This window comes from Artibeus jamaicensis, unplaced genomic scaffold (genome assembly GCF_021234435.1).
Source record: "Artibeus jamaicensis isolate MK-2021 breed Jamaican fruit bat unplaced genomic scaffold, CSHL_Jam_final contig_465, whole genome shotgun sequence".
Taxonomy (NCBI): domain Eukaryota; kingdom Metazoa; phylum Chordata; class Mammalia; order Chiroptera; family Phyllostomidae; genus Artibeus; species Artibeus jamaicensis.
Window position 1 is genome coordinate 19334340 of NW_026521843.1, and position 20194 is coordinate 19354533.

Consider the following 20194-nt stretch of genomic DNA (forward strand, 5'->3'; position numbering starts at 1 on the left):
TTTTCCACCTGTGTCGTGTTTTCCACTTGTGTTGTGTTATGCTTTATCACCAACATCTTCACATGAGTAAGTGAAAATGTCTTCCAAGAATGAGGAAGAACCTGTGTAGGAAGCAATTTCACCAAAGAGGGCTAGAGAGACCTAATAATTAGACAGTCAGAAGTGATTGCGTGTATTCAGAGAGATGCTGATATAAGGACATAAAGTTGGTGGAACACTGGTAACGGTTTACTGCACACACCTACTAATTTATCACTAATGCCAAATATTAAAGAATGAGGTACCTGGTGTTCTATATATTTTCTTTTTGGTTGTGTATCTTTTTTTTTCCAATAATTTTATTTAGTTATTTTTCAAGTACAGTTTTTTGTCTATTTCTCCCATCCCATATATTTTCTGTTATACAAAAATCTGTATGGATTGGTATGTAGGGGTTTAAGGATGTTTTAGTAATATTTGGGGAACTTGGACAGGACTTTTGCATGGGCTGGGAGAGCAATTATTTTTTTTCCATTTAAAAGAATAGAATCTTGGTTGTTGCTTAAAAAGTACACTATTCCAACATGTATTTAGTTACAGATTAGATTCCATGGACAAAAGGTGTTTGTTTTCAAAACATTGGAACGTTACCTACATGTGCATTTTTACTAAGATCATTACTATGCAAAACGCATGTCTGTCTTGGTGTTCCTGGTCCTAATTGTTCAAGGCCCCAGATAAAGTTGAAAAATGTGTGTGCTTTCCGTCAGCAGCCTACCTCCCCCACGACGCCCACCAAGCCTGTGGTGCCCCTGGAGTGGGCATCGGGAGTGGTGCCGAAGCCAGACCCCACAGTCATCAACAAGCACATAAGGAAATTAGTTGAGGTAAGTGGCTGCAGGAGCATTAAAAATGAGCACTATAAGGCCCCTTTCTCTTTCCAGAATATTCTTTGCTTGCCCAGGAATCAGATGGAGTCTATGAAAACAGCCCTTGGCAGGTAGGAGCAATTTAGCAGACACTTAGCTCTACTGGGCATCAGCCTCTGGGGCAGAATGTCCAAAAAAGGCCCACTTTCCCTGTGTGTTCTCACTTTCTCAAATACTCTTAGCATCTTCTTTTTTAAAGATCTTACTTATTCATTTTTAGAGAGAGGGGAAGGGAGGGAGAAAAAGACGGAGAGAAACATCAGTGTGTGGTTGCCTCTCACGCGCCCCCTACTGGGGACCTGGCCTGCAACCCAGGCATGTGCCCTGACTGGGAATGGAACCAGCTACCCTTTGTTTCTCAGGCCTGCACTCAATCCACTGAGCCACACCAGCCAGGGCGCTACTTTTAATTCCTTTCCGTCTCCAGCATTTGACAGCTCTGTCATTTCCTCTGCACCTGGAGGGGCTGTTGGGGAATCTACTCATTCAAAACCCACACAGGTCACGATAACATACCTGGGAGTAGAAAAAAATCCTGTAAGTTGGGTAGCCGCTCTTGCTGTATGCATCTGGGGGTCTGTGAGCCAGCAGCAGAACGCCATGTGGGTAAGAAACGTCACTTAACAAAGCGCAAGGCTGTCAGAGATTTCCCAGTAGAAAGAGGAGAGGCAGCGTCAATGCGGGGAAAATGGAAGCATCTCCTGGAGACATGACTGTCCTTAACATCCGTGCCTGTCTCATCAGCCTCTTCCTCCTTAGTCTCCTCTTGTACAGTGGAGTCTGTGTTTTCTTGAATATTTGAGGCTGCTTCACCTCGAACTTTGAATTCCTTAGCAGCTGCTGGCTGTGCTTGCTGAGATAAATGCTCAATTTTGGCTCCCCCCAAACCTATCCCAACCATGTAGGTATCAGAAGCCGGGCCCTTGTAGACATCTGGTTTTGTGATGACAAAGAAGATGTTCTTAGATTTTCGGAGAGTGGCCCTAGTCACCCCTACAACGTGTGGAAGGCCCAGTTTGGACATAGCGTTGTGTGCCTTCTTTTCACTTCAGCTCTGTTTTGCTTCGCTGGCTGGTTCTTCATCTGCTTCAGCTGCCGCCACCAGCTGGGCTTGCTCTGTGGTAGTCTGGGTGGCATCTTGTGCCTCAAGGTCCAGGACCGACCTATCCCGGTCACACTCCGCTCCAGACCCTGGCTCAGCCCGGGGCTGCCGCAGTGCCCGTCCTGTCCTCTCGCAAGGGCACTTCTGCTGCTTTCCCAGGACAGGGGACCCAGAACCAAGGAGGCCACAGCCTCTTCAGTTCCTAACTCAAGACAATCCTAGGCTGCTCTGAACGCGCTCACTTCTGTTTGAACTTTAGAATTAGTTTGTTCATTTGAAACAAATACCCATGAGATTTTGATGGGAATTGCTTTAAAATGAACAAACTAAACTAACAAGCAAACATAGAGACAGACTCATTGGTAGATAGCGGCTGACAGCTACGGGGGTGGGGAGGTGAGCAGGTGGAGAGACAAGCAGAAAGGAAAGAGGACTCTTGGGCAACAGGGTGGTGATTGCAAGGGGTGGGGGTGGGTGTAAGGGGATAAATGGTATGGGAAAAAAATACAGTTAAAAAATCCATCGGGCCAAGAAAAAAATAAAAGTATGCTTTGTTTTGAGATAATTTCACATTTTATAACTTCATTTTCTATTGTCATGGTGATATCAGCATTTGTGAATTCACCGAGCCTAACTCCTACCCAACCCTGGGGGCTCTGGTTAGATCAGTTCCTTTTCTCCAGGAAACTTTTCTGAAGCCACCTCCCCAGCGGCACTGTTTCTACCGTTAGCATTGCACTGACCTTGTTACACCAGAGAGGCTCTTGACTTTGTTGTCCTCCACAGGATTCTAAGTCCCTTGATAGAAAGAATAATACGCTAGTTGTCATTGCTGTCCCAATAATAAGTTCAGAGTCTGACCTGTAAGGGGCCATTCAATAAATATTTGTCTTTCCTTTGCAGTCCGTGTTTAGAAACTACGACCATGACCATGATGGGTACATCTCCCAGGAGGACTTTGAAAGTATAGCTGCCAATTTTCCCTTCTTGGATTCCTTCTGTGTGCTGGACAAAGATCAGTAAGTTTCAATTTGTTGTATTTTAATGCAACTGCTCTGAAGCAGAGAGTTATTCTCAGAGGAGGGCAAGGGAACTGTTGATTTACATCTTGACAGCTTCAATCCCAGTGCGTTGGTGAGTCTCACTTTTCACTGAATTTTTTCTTGGTGACTGTGAACATCCCTGGCTGATGGAATCACAGCGCCAACCACATGATCAGTGCCGAGTGCCGGTGCCCACATGCAAAAGAGCCCAGCTCTCCATGTTCCACACCACTGCTACTGCTGAGCTAGTTCATCACACCCAACACCTCCATCAAAACGGCAGAGCTGGCCTGGTGCAGTGTTCAGCATCAGTGAACCTGCGGGCAGTCTTCAAACTCACTAGGAAAGTAAGATTTTTTAAAAATTATTTACGGGCTTCATGAGAGCAGGTAATGGCTGCAGAAAGCCCAGGAATGTCTGTGCCTGGTTTTTTTTTTCTTTGCCAGCTCAAATGTTGTCTTGATAAAGGAAAAAAGTATATTTCTCTTTTTTCTTAAATAATTCATGAGAAATTTTAAAAGTTTAGAGACTAAAGCCCAGCCATTAAAAAATGATTAAACATAATTGCCAAGAAAGCCTGACATTAATAATTTGATTAATTTTTAACTATATAAGATTAGTTTGTCATTTAAAAATCATCTATAATGAAGTGCTGGATTTTCTAGGTATAATGTTCAAATATATCACATTAAAATCCTCTCATATTTTTGTTGGTGTAAGAATTTTTTAAAAATGAAATCCGTGATTTATTCAACACACCAGGGAAAGCCATGGTAATTTATTATGAATGTCTCTAAATCTTAATTCATCTTATATATATAGAATATAGATACCTTTTAAATGAATTAAATTATTAGTAACATAAAGTTCTTTTACAGATTGGAATTTAAGTGACCTGCAAACTGCCCCCTTCTCCCCTTTGTTTGTTTCTGTGAGTGGCATGTACACAGAACACAAACTTAAATTCACCTCCCAGTTTTTATTTCTCTTCTCTGTTAGTGTTTTAGATGGAACTGAGGTTGCCCAGTAGTTATATATATATAAAATTTATATATATAAATATATATATTTTTTATAAGAATGAAAGTTTGAGGTATTCATAGCTTACATGACTTCTTTGGTCAGATAGGCAGCTGTGTTGATTTTGAGAGGAGAGTGGACCATCCAGGAAGAGGTTCTAGTAAGTCTCTGAGGATGTGACACCAAGATTCAGAAGGACAGTCAGGGCTGGAGATGTAGAGCGGGAAGTCTTCAGTCCGGGGGCGTAAGCTGGAGTCCTAGATAAGTTAGCCACCCCGGGGCCTGAGAAATGCAACTTTGGGGGCTCATCTCCTCTACATGTAGAAGCTAAAAGGGAGAAGTGGATCCTGCAGAAGAGCCAGAGAAGGAGGATCCGGAGAGAAGAGGAAAACCAGGGAGGCACGCGAGCCCATGGAGGAGATGGTGCCAAAGAGGAGGCAGCCTGCCCTCATGTCACGTGCTGCCAGCGAGTCAACAGGCTCAAGGAATGAATGAGAAAAGGCTACTGAGGATGTCTTTGTGACATCTTCAACAGAACGGTGGGCTTAGAGACCTGACTTATGGAGTAAAGAGTAACAAAAAGAATGGGAAAAATGTCTGATGAATATTCTTTTTTGAGAACTTTTGGTGTAGGAGAAGGGAGAGAGGAAAGACAAGTGTTGGTGATGGCAGCGGGATTGAGGAAGATATTTTTAGGTGGGTGGTCCTGAGCGTATTTGTAGAGGAGGAGTGGGTGAAGAGAGGGAGCAAAACCTGGAGGCTGGACCTTGGGGGATGGGAGTACGACTTCCTCTGAGACGGGGTGACTCCAAGAGAGGATTACCGGTGGCAGTGACCTGGATGACATACTGCATCAATCTGAAAGTGGTGGGTCCAGTTATCAGTTTTCTGCCTTCCTCTAGCCGTCTGGTATTTGCAGACTCTATTGCAAGACAAGGGCCAGAAAGGAGATAGTTGTCCTTCTGGAAGCTCCTGTCTGGTAATAAAGGAGTCTTACCCTGCATAGGCCACACACACACACACACACACCTGCTTGCTAAGAAAGCCTTTGGCACTCCAAGCCGAAAAGACGTCCTCCTTTCAGATGTAACAGAGAAGTGAACCTTCCCCACCTGCTTTTGGCCGCGGAGGTTTGGGAGGTAAATGATTCCAGAATGGCAACCACTTTGCAATATGGTATTCAAAGATCCTTCCCATCTTTGATTCTCTTCACAGGGATGGCCTAATTAGTAAAGAGGAGATGATGGCTTACTTCCTGAGAGCCAAGTCCCAACTCCATTGTAAAATGGGACCAGGATTTGTTCATAATTTTCAGGAGATGACCTATCTCAAGCCAACCTTCTGCGAGCACTGTGCGGGATTTGTAAGTCTGTCTTCTGTTTTCTCCTGTCTGCAGTTATTCATGCAGCGTTCTGAGAAGGCAGGAAAACAATGCACTTAATAGAATCCATTGACTGCCTTAGATCAGAAGTCACACACGATGAGTCCCTGAAAATAAAAATTAAATTACAAACAAAAGCAAGATCTGCAGGTTTCGTTATGTTCTTTCTAGGAATGCGGGGCTAGTGCAGACAGGGAAGATGGGGGAGCCTGTGAACTTGAATGAGCAATTTTTCAGGGAACTGTCCCACCCAATGAGCCATGGCATTCCTCACTAATACTCATAAGTGGTGCAATTAAGGAGAGTACTTATGTTAGCCAGTTCCTCCCAGTTCTTATTTCATATACCAGTCACTAGAAATCCATCATGGCATGGCTCAGTAATTCATAACTCAAGAAGGAAACAAATCTTTTTGGAAAGAAGATGGATATAATAATAACTAACATTTATTTGACATGTCACAGGCTGGTAATCAGGATTGATTACACTGATGTCTATGGAAATATCACAGGCATTTTACTCTCCCCATTTGCCTGGGAAGGTCCAGAGGTCCAGAGAGGATAACCTGAGTTTCCCAGGATTGGGCAGCCAATAGTGACCAGAGCCAGGACTCAGAGGCAGGTGTTCTGACTCTGAACCCTGTGCTCTACCTATGCCTCTGCAACAAATGAAGATTGCACACTTTATTTCTCCACGTTTGATCGTTCTTTGGAAACCAAGGTCAGCTTTGGTCCTGGCATTAAACAAAGACTCTTGGGCCTTGGACGTCTTCTAGTTGACACCACAGTTACGATAAGATGGAGAGCATGGTGTTCTAGGTGAATATAACCACTGCTCTGCTGCCAGATGCCAGAGCTCAGTTATGGTAGCTTCATTCAGCAGTCATGGCCCACTGTTGACCCCTATTGCATTCACTGCTGATAGTATATGCTACTAGTAAATTACTTTTTCCCATTCTTGAAGAACTAGCTTCGAGGGGCCCCAAAGATAGGGGTTTGTGTTTAAGCACACCCGCCTCTGGCAGTGGGTAAATAGGAGCCAGTGATTACCCCCCAAGTTGTCCCAACAGCTGATGTGGTCAAGGGGCAAAGCAGGCCTCCCCAGCTCCCTTCGCCCACCCCAGGAGAGGAGAGCTGCTTCTATCAGCTCCACCCTGGGAGTGCATTACATGACCCCTTGGTCATAAAACAGTCTCTCCTTTTCCGTGTTTCTGTCTTCTGATGGGAATTTTTGCATGTATCTAGACCTGAAAATGCTGAAGTAGGATGAGGCCGAGTGTAGCCTTCTACTGCACAGCGGGACCGGTGAACTTGTTAGGCCATGGTACAGCCAGCCAGAAGTCAGGCTGAGATACCCGTCTTTCTGTGAGCTGTGAGCGCCGGAAGGTCGTTATCAAGTCTCGGGAGCTTATCTCTGCTCTCAGGGCCTTTGTCACGTCTTTCCCTTTCATGGAGGTGCCTGCTCTATAGAAGCACATGGTAATATTTGTGGGGAGCCTCCATAGTCTTCTGCCCAGCTCATCAGAGGAGATTTGCTGGCACCAGGTTCTTGATGCAGCTCTGATGAGGCAGAAAACTCTGGGCTTGGAGTCTGGAACCCTGGCTTTGAATCTCAGTGCTGCCCTGTATATTAACTCTTTGTCCTTGACCAAGTTATTGACCATCTCTCTGTGTTCTTATCAGTAAGGGGGGTTAATACTTACCTGTCATGTTGTTATGATGATTAAATGATATAAGATATATTGCATGTCACATAGCTCAGAATAAATATTTCTGTTTTTTAGTGTTTCTTAATACATTTGGAGTTTAATGGAAATTAATTCAAAAATTTTAATAGCCCTTTTACTATATATATGTATATATATATATATTTACATACACACACACATATATATCTATTTATTTAATCATTGGTATACTCTGATTTGATCTTTACTCACAAACACTTTTAAAAGTCCAATGGTTTCAAAGGGATTTATAAATATAACTCTTTTGATATATCATTGAAAGATGATATATCTTTTGATATATCATTCCCCTACAATGAAAGGCATTGTAGGGGAATGCAAGGAACCATTTTTCAGTGCCTGGACTATCTGCTTTTGAAATAAATTCCACTTTAAAGATAAAAAAAGACAAACAGACACTACTTGAAATACATTCATTTTAAAGTTATAATTTCAGGGCTGAAAGAGTTTTGCTAATTCCCTTATTTCAAGGTCTGGAGAAGTTCAGTGACTTCCCCAAGGTCACATGGATCTTTAGCAGCAGGTCTGTGACTCATATCCAGGTCTCCTGACTCCCAGCCCAGTGCTCCTTACATCACAATCAGTCTCTCCAGATGTTACAGCTGCCTGACGTAGGAAGCACTCCTGCACGCACATTGACGTGAGGCTACCCTCTCCTGCCCATTGCTGTCTCCTAACTAAGCCTTTGCAAGCGATGCCCTGACTTCCCCTCCTGAGAAGATTTATGATGTTCGACCATATCTTTCTCCGCAGTTCCTGCCACTATGCAAATAATGTACTGTATCTGGATACTAGGATGCTTCCTAGATCTTACCCTTTCTTGTCCTAGATCAGGGGCTTTGGCTCCCACTCACAGCACTTGGGAGTAGTGACTTCCTGTCTTTATCTCAAGTGGCACCTTCTTCTTTCCCTGGTTACTAGCTATGAGACCTAGACAAGTGACTCCACTGCTCTGTACCTCAGTCTCCTCACCCGAAAAAGTGATGAAATTATTATTCCCTGTCCCATAGGGATATCGTGAGGATTAAATGAGTTAATACACACCGAGAGCTGAAAACTGTGCTTCTCCCATAGCAGAAGTTGAATAAACCTTAGCCATCAGAGTTAATACTGTTAGTACTATTACCAAGAGCTCAATGAGGAAACAATTTCTTATCAGTGCAGTTTCCCAGACACAGGACCTTCCAGATTATTTAATTTCATGGATCATCCACTTACCTATTATTAAAAAAAAAAGAAGAAGCAATGAGATGACCTTGAAGGTCCTTGTGGCTCTGACATGATGTCACTGCCCTGACCACCCATTCCCCGTGGCTGCGTCGTCCCCTCCCCGCCCTCTCCCAGTCCTCCCAGGCCCCGGAGACCTTGCTTCCAGGCAGTTGTCTTAATAATCCTTCTTGTCCCCAAGGTAACTTACTGCCCTGTCTCAGGAGGCATTTGCATCCAGTAATATAGTCTGAAGAACCAAATAACTTTTAAGTCTCAAAGGAATCCCTCTTCTCTGGGGGAGTTTTATCAGAAGGAGGGCAAGGAGCAGCCTTTATAATGCCCCTGAGTCACTTTATTTTGGCAGCTACTTATTCTTCTCCTCCGGCCATAATGCCCACACTCAGGGCGTGGCTCCCCTACAGGGCATTGTGAAGGACACCTCCATCAGCCCCAGGAGGTCACCGGACCTGCATCTTTCAAAATTATTTTATTAGGTAGATATCAGACTCCTAACCTAAGCATTAAAAAGATAGGAGTGGAGCTTCTCCAGCTTGAACTGAGCCCATTTGATTCACCCACACTCCATGTTTTGGTGTCCCTGGTACCCACGTGCAAGTGCCGTGAGAGGCATGAGAAAGGGTATGGGAAGGCCCCTTCTTCACAAAGTTTCCATTGTGTCACAAGGGCAAAGACACCACCACCAGGACGATGTGCCTGAACCGCCTGGGCAAATGCCGTCACATCTCTCCAGAGACATTTGCCACTTCCTACATCCTCCTTCCTCCTTGGTAGGCAGGGTCTGAGCCTCTTCTGCATCCCCTGCAAGCTCTGGCACAGGCCACAACACTGAGCGCCTGTGGACAATGAATGCACAAATAAAGGCTAGATCCTTTCCTCTTCCATATTCTTTCCAAGTACTAATGCTACTCAGAAAATAACCCAGCAAAATATAAATGCTTTTGTGGGAAGTACCCTGCTTAGGTTGCTTAATTTCCTGTAGTGGGTACCAAGAGCCGTGTGTGTTTAAAAATAAAACCAAAAAGAGAGAAACTCTCCCCCATAAGTTTTGCTGAGAAGGCAGGATGCTAAGGTCCAATAAATGCACTCACGTCAGTTTCCCATCCCAGCTCCTATTTGGCTCCCAGATGGAAAAGGGAAGCAAAATTCCTGTTATCAGCCCAACTGGAATGGGCTGGGGGAGGACTCTTCTATCTGACAGGAAGGGTGTCAGGAGCAGCTACATCCTGTTTGTGCTCCCTGAGTCATCAGCTTCCCAGGACTTCCTTCTTCCATGGCCTTGTTTTCTTTCCAGATTTCTCTTCAGATTCCCTGACATCCCTTTGTCTTTTGTTATAGCTCTGGGGAATAATCAAGCAAGGATACAAATGCAAAGGTAAGTAAATGTTACTGTGTTAAAAATTTTAAACGTGGCATTTGGGACAAAAGTGAACTTTGATAAAACTGCAAAACTCTTGGTATCATTTAGAACTTGGGTCTTTTGGGCCACTGGCAGCTGAAGAGTTAATATGTTCAGGAAAGGACTCCCTGGAGTTTTTGAGAGCCCGGACTGGATTTTTACAGCTTGTTAGCCAAGGAGGCAAACAACCTCTGTCAGCCCTCATACATCGAGCTCCCCTCTCTAAGATGTGCTAAGTAAGAATCATCAACACACAGATGAAGTGGGAATTCTGAAGCGGGACAGGCCAAACTAAAATGCTGTATTATAAGAACTTTAGCCTTCGGGGAAGAACACACATGCTTCCTTCTGTAATACAAACGCATTGCTGTCTGCTCTCATGTAGCTATTCCTTTCTCTGCCAAGTCACAGATGATGATGAGGAAAGAGGAGAAACCTTAAAACACTTTTGCCCCTTTCAATGAATTCATTTATCTAGGTTCCCCATTTAATCAAAATGCATAAAGAACTAAATACACATATGATGAATGCAATACACGTGTGAATTACTAGGCACTTAGGTCTGCATTGCTACTTGTACATATGAGATTATTACACATTGTTGGTGGTTGATCTAAGAAATTGCTGAATATTTTATGCAGACTCTTTATACTGGTTCTTTTAAGATTCTGATAATGCTCATGAAAAACATAATAAAACTACAGAAAATGCCTTCAGATTAACACTGGTCCCTGGTGATGCCTTTTGTTCTCCAGCCGTCTTTCAGTTTTTGGCCCTCATTTTGCAGGAACAGAGAACACTTTCCTGAATCTCAATGAGACCTACCTTCTAGTGCTCAAAACTAAATTCTTCCTGTTAGTTCTTTGTATCAGCGTCTTAGTCTAACTTGGATGTTTACTTTCAAGCAACAGACACTGTAATATCTAATTGCCCATTAATTTTATCTTGGTGTCTGTCCCTTGTGCCTTAAAAGACACACACACATGCGCACACAATTTATGAAGATGTATAACAATTAAACTCTTGGATCATCTTTGTACATATGGTATTTTCTCTTAAAAGTGCAGAGAGTAAAAATCTAAAATAGGCTGAATGAATATATTACAACTTGATCTTTCTATGATGTCATTACGAGACTATTGGAAACAACACCATTTGGGGGAAAATAGGTGTTGGAAGTCATTAGATCCTCTGATGATAAGAGAGAAATATACTCTAAAATTATCATATCTGCTCAGGGGAATCTAAGGGAAATGTGGGACTCTCATCAGATAAAACAGTTGTGTGGCTATCTTCCAAAGTGGCCAGAATTTTCTACACCCAGTAGCAATTAACATTCTACTTTTTAAAGTAAAACATCCTAGTGGGAAACTGCACAGAATCTCTGCATGCCATTTCAAAGCCATAGTGAAGTCTGGAACATGTCTGTTGAGCATATGCCCACCTCACTTTCTGTTTCAATGCAAAGCAAGGAGGCAGAAGATATAATCACATGCTCTGTAAAAGGTGAAATAAAGACTGCAGACAAATACTGAATGGAGGGACACCTGGCTGTAAATGATCAACCTCAGCAATTGGTCCTGGGGGAGACCAGAAGCTGAGGCTTCTCCCCCTCATTCTGGCTCAGGGAGCCTCTTTGTGGGAAATCCATCTGGGCCTGGGAAAGAACCCGGGACGCACATGACTTGCATTTAGTTTGGGGCAAAGACAGCTCTCCACTCAGCTGAGCCCCTGCTTATTGGCTCCCCAGTCTGTCAATGACTGTGTAGAGGAAGAAGCTGAAGAAATGTAAGAGAACTGTAGGAACTCCAGGAAGACAAGAGAGTCCCACTGGCCCCTAGACACACCCTGTGGGCCTGAGCTGGGCTCTGAGACTCAATGCAGAATCTAGGATGGGGGAGGGGAGGGGCGGGTGAACCACTCAAGTGCCACTCTGGAAGTCCCGTCAGCACCAAAGGCTCTTGGTTCACACTAATCATTTGTGATACTCTGGGATTTTTCAGACTGTGGAGCCAATTGTCACAAGCAGTGTAAAGACCTCCTGGTTCTGGCCTGCAGGAGATTTGCCCGGGCTCCCTCCTTGGGCAGTGGCAGTGGGTCGCTGCCCGGAAGTCCCTCACTGCCCCCAGGTAACGTCCTCCTCTTTCCTTCCGACCATGATCTTGGTTGGGTTCTGGATCTAATCCTTGTCAGAGTCGTTATAAACACCAAGGCATTCCTCAGGGTGAACAGCAGGGCTTCGCCCTTGAGTTCCCTTCGCGTCTCTCTGCTTTCAGGTCTCACTAGGCTGCAGCTCACCTGCCACCAATTTCATTCTGTCTCTGTTCTGTTGCTCTGGGTCCTTACCTGGGAGACTCCTATTGTTTGCACCAACTTTTGATATATTTTTTTAAAGATTTTATTTATTTATTTTTAGAAAGAGTGGGAGGGAGAAAGAGAGGGAGAGAACATTGATGTGAGGGAGAAACATTGATTGGTTGCTTCTCGTAGGTGCCCCAGCTGGGGACCAAACCTGCAACCCAGGCACGTGGCCTGACTGAGAATCAAATAGGCAACCTTTCACTTTGTGGGGTAATGCCCAACCAATTGAGCCACACTGGCCAAGGCTGATGGTGTGCTATGACGCAGTCGGATGCCAAATGATCCCAATAATCTTTCCCTTTCCAGTGCAGGATGAGGTGTTTGAGTTCCCTGGTGTCGCTGCTGGACACCAAGACCTGGACAGCAGAGCTATCACACTGGTTACAGGCTCTTCTCGAAAGATCTCCGTGAGGCTGCAGCGGGCGACCACCAGCCAGGCCACCCAGACCGAGCCTGTCTGGTCAGAGGCTGGCTGGGGGGACTCAGGGTCCCACACCTTCCCCAAAATGAGATCCAAGTTCCACGACAAAGCAGCAAAGGACAAAGGCTTCGCCAAGTGGGAAAATGAAAAGCCCAGGGTACAAGCCGGCGTGGATGTTGTTGACCGGGGCACCGAGTTTGAATCCGACCAGGATGAAGCAGACATGGGTGAGACCAGACAGGATGGTGAGGTCAGTGCTGGGTCAGAACACAGAAGAAATCAGAAGAGAAGCTGACAGGGGCTCAGATGAGTGTTATAGCGAGTCCAGGAGCCAGCCCGGTAGCTTTGAAAGTGGAATGGTTGGGAATCAAGACATACCGCGTTTTTAGTTTTGCGACTGGCTAGTTATGCAACCCTGGGCAAAATTGTTTCCTCTCTTTGGCCCTCAGTCTCATCCGCCATAAAATTAAACTGGATAAGTTCTAAGGTTCAGTGAAAGTGGCCTTGTCAGTGTCCTGAAATGATGTTGAGGACCCATGCCTGTTGTGTGCATTCATTACACCAATGTGCTATACCAGTCTGCTTAGTTCTCCAGGTTAGAATCAGGACGCAGTGGCCCTACAGGACTGGTAGAAAAAGGAGAGTTGGAAACTCTTGCCCCTATTTCAAAAGAGCCTTTGACAGCCTTGTGGAGAAGGGAGTGGTGAGAATCAGAGACGCGGGGACCTCGAGGTTCCATAAGCCAGGCTCTGCCTCCACACAGAAATTCCACTCAACCATCCAAAGCAAATTGGGAAGCATATGGAATTTGTTAGAACAAGCTGAGAATATAAATTGATTCAAGATGGACTTAGATGCATTTATTAGTCAACAGTTCATAGTATGTGAAGAAAAAAAGATTCGGGGAAATTGGTGTCGTATTCCTAACCTTCAAAGCAATGTCATGGAGGGCAGTCACTGTCTCCCTACTGAATCAGTCTCATAAACCCAATATTGGCTTAGGCAGACATCCTCTTGGATCAAGCCAATGCTTTTTGTTCTTACGGGTGGTCCTCCACATTCCACACTCTTCAGGAGACCTAAACACTCAGTCTCCACAATTTCCCATGATGAGAAAAACTAATGATCTTTAACCAAAATTCCTCTAGTTCCTTCGTCATTGAAAACAATTAATAAGGAGGATGCACATTCTTTTTGGTCATATGACGTTTATTGCAAGTTCCTGCTGAGCCATCTTTCCCTTTCTTACAACACCAACTTTTAAAAACAACTTTACTAACATAATTTACATACTGTCAAGTTTACCCACTTAAAGTCTATAGTTCAATGGTTTCTAATATATTTACAGTGTTGCACAACCATCACTATGACCTAACTTTAGAACATTCTACCCTTCTAAATTAGAACACCCCTGTGCCCATCGGCAGTCACTTTTCATCTCCCCCACCTACCCTAGCTCTAGGCAACCAACACATCTACTCTTTGCACCCATAGATTTGCAATACCAAGTTCATACTTAATGTTCCTCCTACCAATCATCTAGGCAGACATTTCAGTTCTGTCCACCACTTTTTTTTCAAATTGGTGAACATAGTTCAAGCTGGGAATATAAGGATGAATAAAAAAGTTTCACGATTTGATGACAGAAGAAGACATCCTAGGGCAATGGATCTTATTGTGTGGTCTAAAGAAGGGCTTCAGGGAGTTCAGGAAAGCCCATTGTCCTTTATGTAAAAATTATATATGGACATCTGCTCATTTGGGGGGAGAGTGTCTTAAGGGGGTCTGCTCACCAAAAAGAGCAAGGAATCACTGTGCTAAATTTTACATCTGATGCCTGAAATTGTGCTAGTCACCCCAAGTGCCACCTCAGTCTGCAGAGCAACAGGCCATTTCCATGAGCAACGTGGCTGTCATTGAAATCTCAGAAAAAGAGCTTCTATGAGTAGAGTAACAGGATGCCCACCCAGAGCTCTCAGATGGTGCTCACCTCAGGGGCCATCTTTGAATTCAGACAAGTACCTGTGTTTGTTTAACCAATAGTGGAACTAGCCATGAGCCCACTTCTGTTGACTAGCACCAGTCAGGTTACTTAAGCCTCGCCCTGGCTTAGGAGAAATTCACAGGCCGTCAGTGTAGGAAGGCTACTTCCATGGGCAAGATTTCCTGATCTTTAATCTCTATAAAGAAATAAAAACAAAGACCCATTTAGCATTTTATTTAATTCTCTAAAAATTGGAACTTTATACTTAGGCGTTTGCTTACCCTTTCAATTTTCTGATCTCATAAGTCAAAGAGATGGTTTTCTGACCACTAGCACTTAATTTCACTTGTGCTAATTAAAGAAGACTGTATGTTCATATGGAAAATGCATATTATATACAGTCTTTCCCTCATCCAAATCAGCATAAGAGGAGACACCCTTGTTTAGAGAAAAAGCAAGCAGGAAAAAATGTGACAAAATAACACCAAGAGTTAAAAATGTAGACAGAATAGTTTTCAAATTTAAGAGTTTTTCCGCCAGGCAACATCAGTGAATGGCGTTAGGTGAAATGATCTACACATTTATTATTTAGGTTCAGATCATGTTTATGAGTCCTGTACATAAAGATAAACAAAGAAAGTGGTTGGGTTTGTAATCTGTGTATTTCCTTCAGTGGAGTTCCTTCCAGCATTTACATTCATTTTATTTGATTTATTTATTTATTTATTTATTTTTTATTTATAGACAGAGGAAAAGGGAAGGAGAAAGAGAGGCAGAGAAGCATCAGTGTGTGGTTGCCTCTCACGCACCCCCTACTGGGGACCTGGCCTGCAACCCAGGCATGTACCCTGACTGGGAATCGAACCAGCCAACCCTTGGTTTGCAGGCCGGTCCTCGATCCACTGAGGCACACCCACCGGGGCAAAATTCATTTTAAAATATAAGGGCAGAAACATTTTCTGTGATGGTGGATATCATTTCACCAGTGATCACCGAGCCCACAGACAGCAAGAAGAGGTCAAGGTCACTCTCTTGGCTGTAAGAATGTGTATATATTTTTACAATGGTTCTCTGCTTTTATTATCCTCCACTAACTTAAAATAATAACAAATATAAAAGGGCTAGGAAATGCTGGACTAAACAAAGTTAAATATGTTTATCTATATGAGGTCTGTCCAGAAGGTATCCAGCCATGTAATGTGAAAAATAGAGACATTTACTGAAGAAGATACAAGATACAAGAAACATTGTACACAGGACAATGACACCTCAATTCCCTTCAAAGTACGGACCTTGGGACCTCACACAGTTCTCCCAATCACCATAAGCTGCTCCATTGTATTTTCCTGAATTTCATCGACAGTCTGAAATCTTTTCCCTTTCAAAGGTGACTTCAGTTTTGGGAAAAGTAAGAAGTCACAGGGCATCAAATCTGGGCTGCAGGAGGCTCAGTCACCTGGATGAACTGCTGTTTTGCCAAAACTTTCTGCATGAGATGTGATGCATGAGTGAGCACATTGTTGTGATGAAGTTGCCAGTCACCAGTTGCCCACAGCTGTGGCCTTCCGAGTCATCTGAATAGTTTCCATGGAGGCATGTTCAAGCTTAACATAAAATTTGATGCAGATTCGTTGCTCTACTTGCTCAGTCATTTTGAATGTGACGGCCACACAGTACACATGCTCACTCAATGGCGTCTACTGCCCCTACTGACTAGTGCAGTGAAGTCATCATTGTTCATACATGCGCATTCCAGTCCCTGCTTCCTGGCTACCAGGTTACATGTCACGCAAACCATTCTCATTATATTAACAATGGCAGGACTTTTTCCAGACAGACCTCATATATATATACCTATATATACTAGTATAAGTATATATCTCTTTCCCCTATTAATTTTCTCAGTGTCCTTATACTAATTTATATTGTGAATTTCTAAGAGGGGAACCTCAACAATGGGTATTTCAGGAACCAATGCTTTGTGGAACACCCTTTAGGGAGAAGAACAGTAATCATCCTTATTGGACTTTGTATGGAAGTCTTTAAGATTTCATGTATTAGATGCCTATAATATTTTAATACCCTCTAAATCTTTTTTTTTTACATTTTATTTATTTTTAGAGTGAGGGGAAGAAAGGGAAAAAGAGAGGGAGAGAAGCATTGATATGTGAGAGAAACAGCCATCTGTTGCTTCTCACATGCCCTCAACTGGGGACCTGGCCTGCAACCCAGGTATATGCCCTGACTGGGAATCAAAACATCAACCTCTTAGTTCACAGGCTGGCAGTCAATCCACTAAGCCTTACCAGCCAGGGCATACCCTCTAAATCTTGAGAGTACGGATACTAGTCATTTGAGATGTTCCCTCAAATAAACCACATTCTAGAAACACTCTTTTTTTGTTGTTATTAAATGAGATGCAACCATACAACAGGCTCTGATTCACATTGCAGGACGGCTGACTTCAGGCTGAGGACACCAAAGGCCATAGTGTTGGCATTCGGAACAGCAAGATGAAAACTCAAAACAGTCCAACTCTCAGGAAGTGACCTGAAAAGATATCTGGATGTTTACTGCCTCATAATACCATGGGATCTTTCTGACTGGACTCTGGAACAGAAGATTTACCCTATGAACTATTTATTTCCTTGTCCTCTGCCCCTGGTTAGGTGCCATTAAGACTATGTTATGTAGTAGTTGGTTTTCTTGTGTATCTCTCTCTAGAGCCATTTATATACGGGTGAAATGAAAGCTTTTGTGCATGTACTTGATACTTATTCTCTAAACTCAGGCTTTGCTTTTTTGTGAAAATATTATTTCAGTATTTTTATAAACATTTTTGGGGGGAGTGTTTAATGAGGAGTTGATTTCGAGGGTTTATTTGTGAGATTTTTGGATGGGACCAGGACTTAACATTTTCTTGAGGAACAACGATGCTCTTCAGATCCTGGAACGCAGTAATTCTTGTAATGATGATCTGTTGCGAGAAGAAGCTGTTTACATTGTTTTTATAACATGGTTGCTATTAGGATGTGTAATAAGTCACACATTTATATATCACATTAGTCTTACCAATTTTGCATCACTAAGGAGCTCTGACACAGCCATGAAAACTGTCCCAATATTTATAATGGCCATAAATTATAAATATTATAACTTGAAAATGAACTATCCTTGTCCTACCTGATATGGATTAGCCATTTTTCTTAGAACTTTTATTAAGACTGCTATTGGCACTCCTCCTGCTGGGAGCATGCTCACACCTTTCTTCCCTCTCAGGCGTGCAACTCTTAAACTCTAGGGTCCCCATACTAGGGTCCCCAAACTCCAGGGTTGACTTGCAACCAAGGGAGCAGTGCGTGGCAGCAGCTGATCTAGGGCTAACCTCCTGAACCTGTCTCCAAAGCTCCCTTTTCTCTTACTCTCCAGTGAGCCAAGGCAGCTCCCCCAGGCTCAATTCTTTCCTATAACGTTTCTAGAGAACCAGAGCAGCTCAGCGTAGGCTCTCTCCTGTTGATTCTTCTATTCTAAGCCCTTCCTTGTTTCACTGTTCCAGCTTTACTAAATGTATTTAAAAAAAAAATACTCTGACTAAGAAATGTGGGTAACAACTAAAAATCAATTCAAGTCTTTGGAAATAAAATTTAGAAGAAAGAAAAACCACTTAGTGAAATGAAAAACAACCAGTAATTTTTAAAAACTCAAAATAGTTCTAAGAATTTTGTTTGTTAAAAAAGAAGTTTTGGTTGTGAACGAAAACTTGTGTTCTTCCTAAGAAATTGCCATCCATAATTCAGAAGTCATAGAAAGCAAATAATCACAAACCACCTTTGATTAATAGTTCATTAAAAAAATTAAAGGATTAATATTTTCAATATCCCCCTTTGACCCCACAATAGCTACATATGGGCTGGTTTGTTACATGATGAGAGGAAAGAGAACTTGGTTCAAGACATTCAGAAGCAGAGATGGGATTGAGCCTGTGGGTGAGGGCAATGACTTTCTACTAAGTGACTGGTCAGAAAGCGTACCCAAGAAGGTGCACTGGTCTGCATTTGGGACTTTGAGTGTATATACCCCATCTAACACTGAATTCACTTTTACTTGGGGCAGTCGCCTCAGTAAAGAAATGCCTTTCTTTTGTCCTTTACCTAACTGAGGACATTTCTGCTCAGCAAACTGTTGAGCATCTGTTCTGAGCAGGTCCTGTGCTAGATGCACAAGGAACAGCAGTGCCTGATCTTTGCCCTCAGACGCTGAGAGCCTGAGGGCATTTAGGCAAGATGGCTGCTTAAAATACAGTTCTGCATTTGCTAGCACTGACTTCATTGTGTGACTCAGAGATCAATTTGCAGAGACTGCAAATTCAATGAAGTTATTCGTTGAGGGAGCTGTGATTAAGGCAGGTCCTAAGAGCACTCACCATATGGAAGCACATCAGAAGGCAACCAGTCACCCCCACGTGTTGGTTCTATGTATATACATTATCTATTCCTTTCATAAGTGCAAGGGAAATACATGCTAATAAAATTAAAAACAGAAACTGGCAACTTAAGTACAACCTTTCTTGTGTGTGTGTGTTTTTTTTTATTTAAGAAAATTCAGAAAGAAACTTCTTAATAAATGTTGGACTGTTCTTTTTCTTTTCAAAGCAATTATCATTTGCTGCTCAGTCGGGGTTATTTTTGAATTTTCACATATGAGAATTTTACATTGTCAGCCTTCTTGTGACAAAGATACTAAATGTACCTTGAATTAAAAAATAAACAAAAAAAGAAGAGAAACATTATAATGTCCACATTTTGTGCACATTATACACGGGATTATTATGCCCATTATTATACCCATGTGTAATGCACATTCTTATTTTTTCCTCAAATATTTGGGCAAAAAGTTTGTATTATATATGGCAAAATACAGTACATCTATGTATGTGTATATAAATATGTATATCACAATACTATTTGAGGAAGTTTGAGTCCATGAATAATTGTATAATTTTGATTATAACATTAAAAATTTTTGCATAGATTTTTATTGTTGTTCAAGTATATATAGTTGTCTCCATTTCCCTACAATACTCCCCCTCACCCCAGCCATCCCACTTCCCATCCTTGATCCTACCCCTCTTTGGCTTTGTCCATGTGGTCCTGAAAACCCTTCCCTCTCTTTCCCCCCATTATCCCCTTCCACTTCCCCTCTGGTTACTGTGAATTTGTTCTTAATTTCAATGTCTCTGGTTATGTATTGCTTGCCTGTTTGTTTTGTTGATTAGGTTCCACTTATTGGTGAGGTCCTATGGTATTGGTCTTTCATTGCCTGGCTTCTTCCACTTAGCATAATGCTCTCCAGATCCATCCATCCATCCATGCTATTGCAGAGGGTAGGAGTTCCTTCTTTATTTCTGCTATGTAGTACTCCATCATGTAAATGTACCATTAGTTTTTTGATTCATTCATTTACTGATGGGCACTTAGGTTGCTTCCAGCACATTGCTATTATGAATTGTGCTGCTGTGAACATTGGGGTGCATAGGTTCTTTTGAATTGGTGTTTCAGGATTCTTAGGGTATAATCCTAGGGCAGGGTATAGTCTTCTTGA

General features: G+C 42.8%; 1 protein-coding gene and 1 pseudogene across 13 annotated transcripts in view; one reads left to right on the forward strand and one right to left on the reverse strand.

The window, feature by feature from the left end:
- Positions 1-19154, forward strand: part of RASGRP3 (RAS guanyl releasing protein 3) — a 109667-nt gene extending 90513 nt beyond the window's left edge. For 11 of the 13 annotated variants that reach the window (XM_053666977.1, XM_053666973.1, XM_053666975.1 and 8 more), the window contains 7 exons: positions 750-866; positions 2914-3029; positions 5289-5436; positions 9767-9803; positions 11831-11956; positions 12495-12859; positions 17047-19154. In XM_053666977.1, coding sequence (XP_053522952.1) covers positions 750-866; positions 2914-3029; positions 5289-5436; positions 9767-9803; positions 11831-11956; positions 12495-12859; positions 17047-17055 — 918 coding nt within the window. In that variant the 3' untranslated portion in view covers positions 17056-19154. The remainder of the gene's footprint in view (positions 1-749; positions 867-2913; positions 3030-5288; positions 5437-9766; positions 9804-11830; positions 11957-12494; positions 12860-17046) is intronic. The other 2 variants (XM_053666986.1, XM_053666984.1) reach the window with 2 other exon arrangements.
- LOC119050326 (nascent polypeptide-associated complex subunit alpha-like) lies at positions 1525-2533 on the reverse strand (annotated as a pseudogene).
- Positions 19155-20194: the final 1040 nt, after the last annotated feature.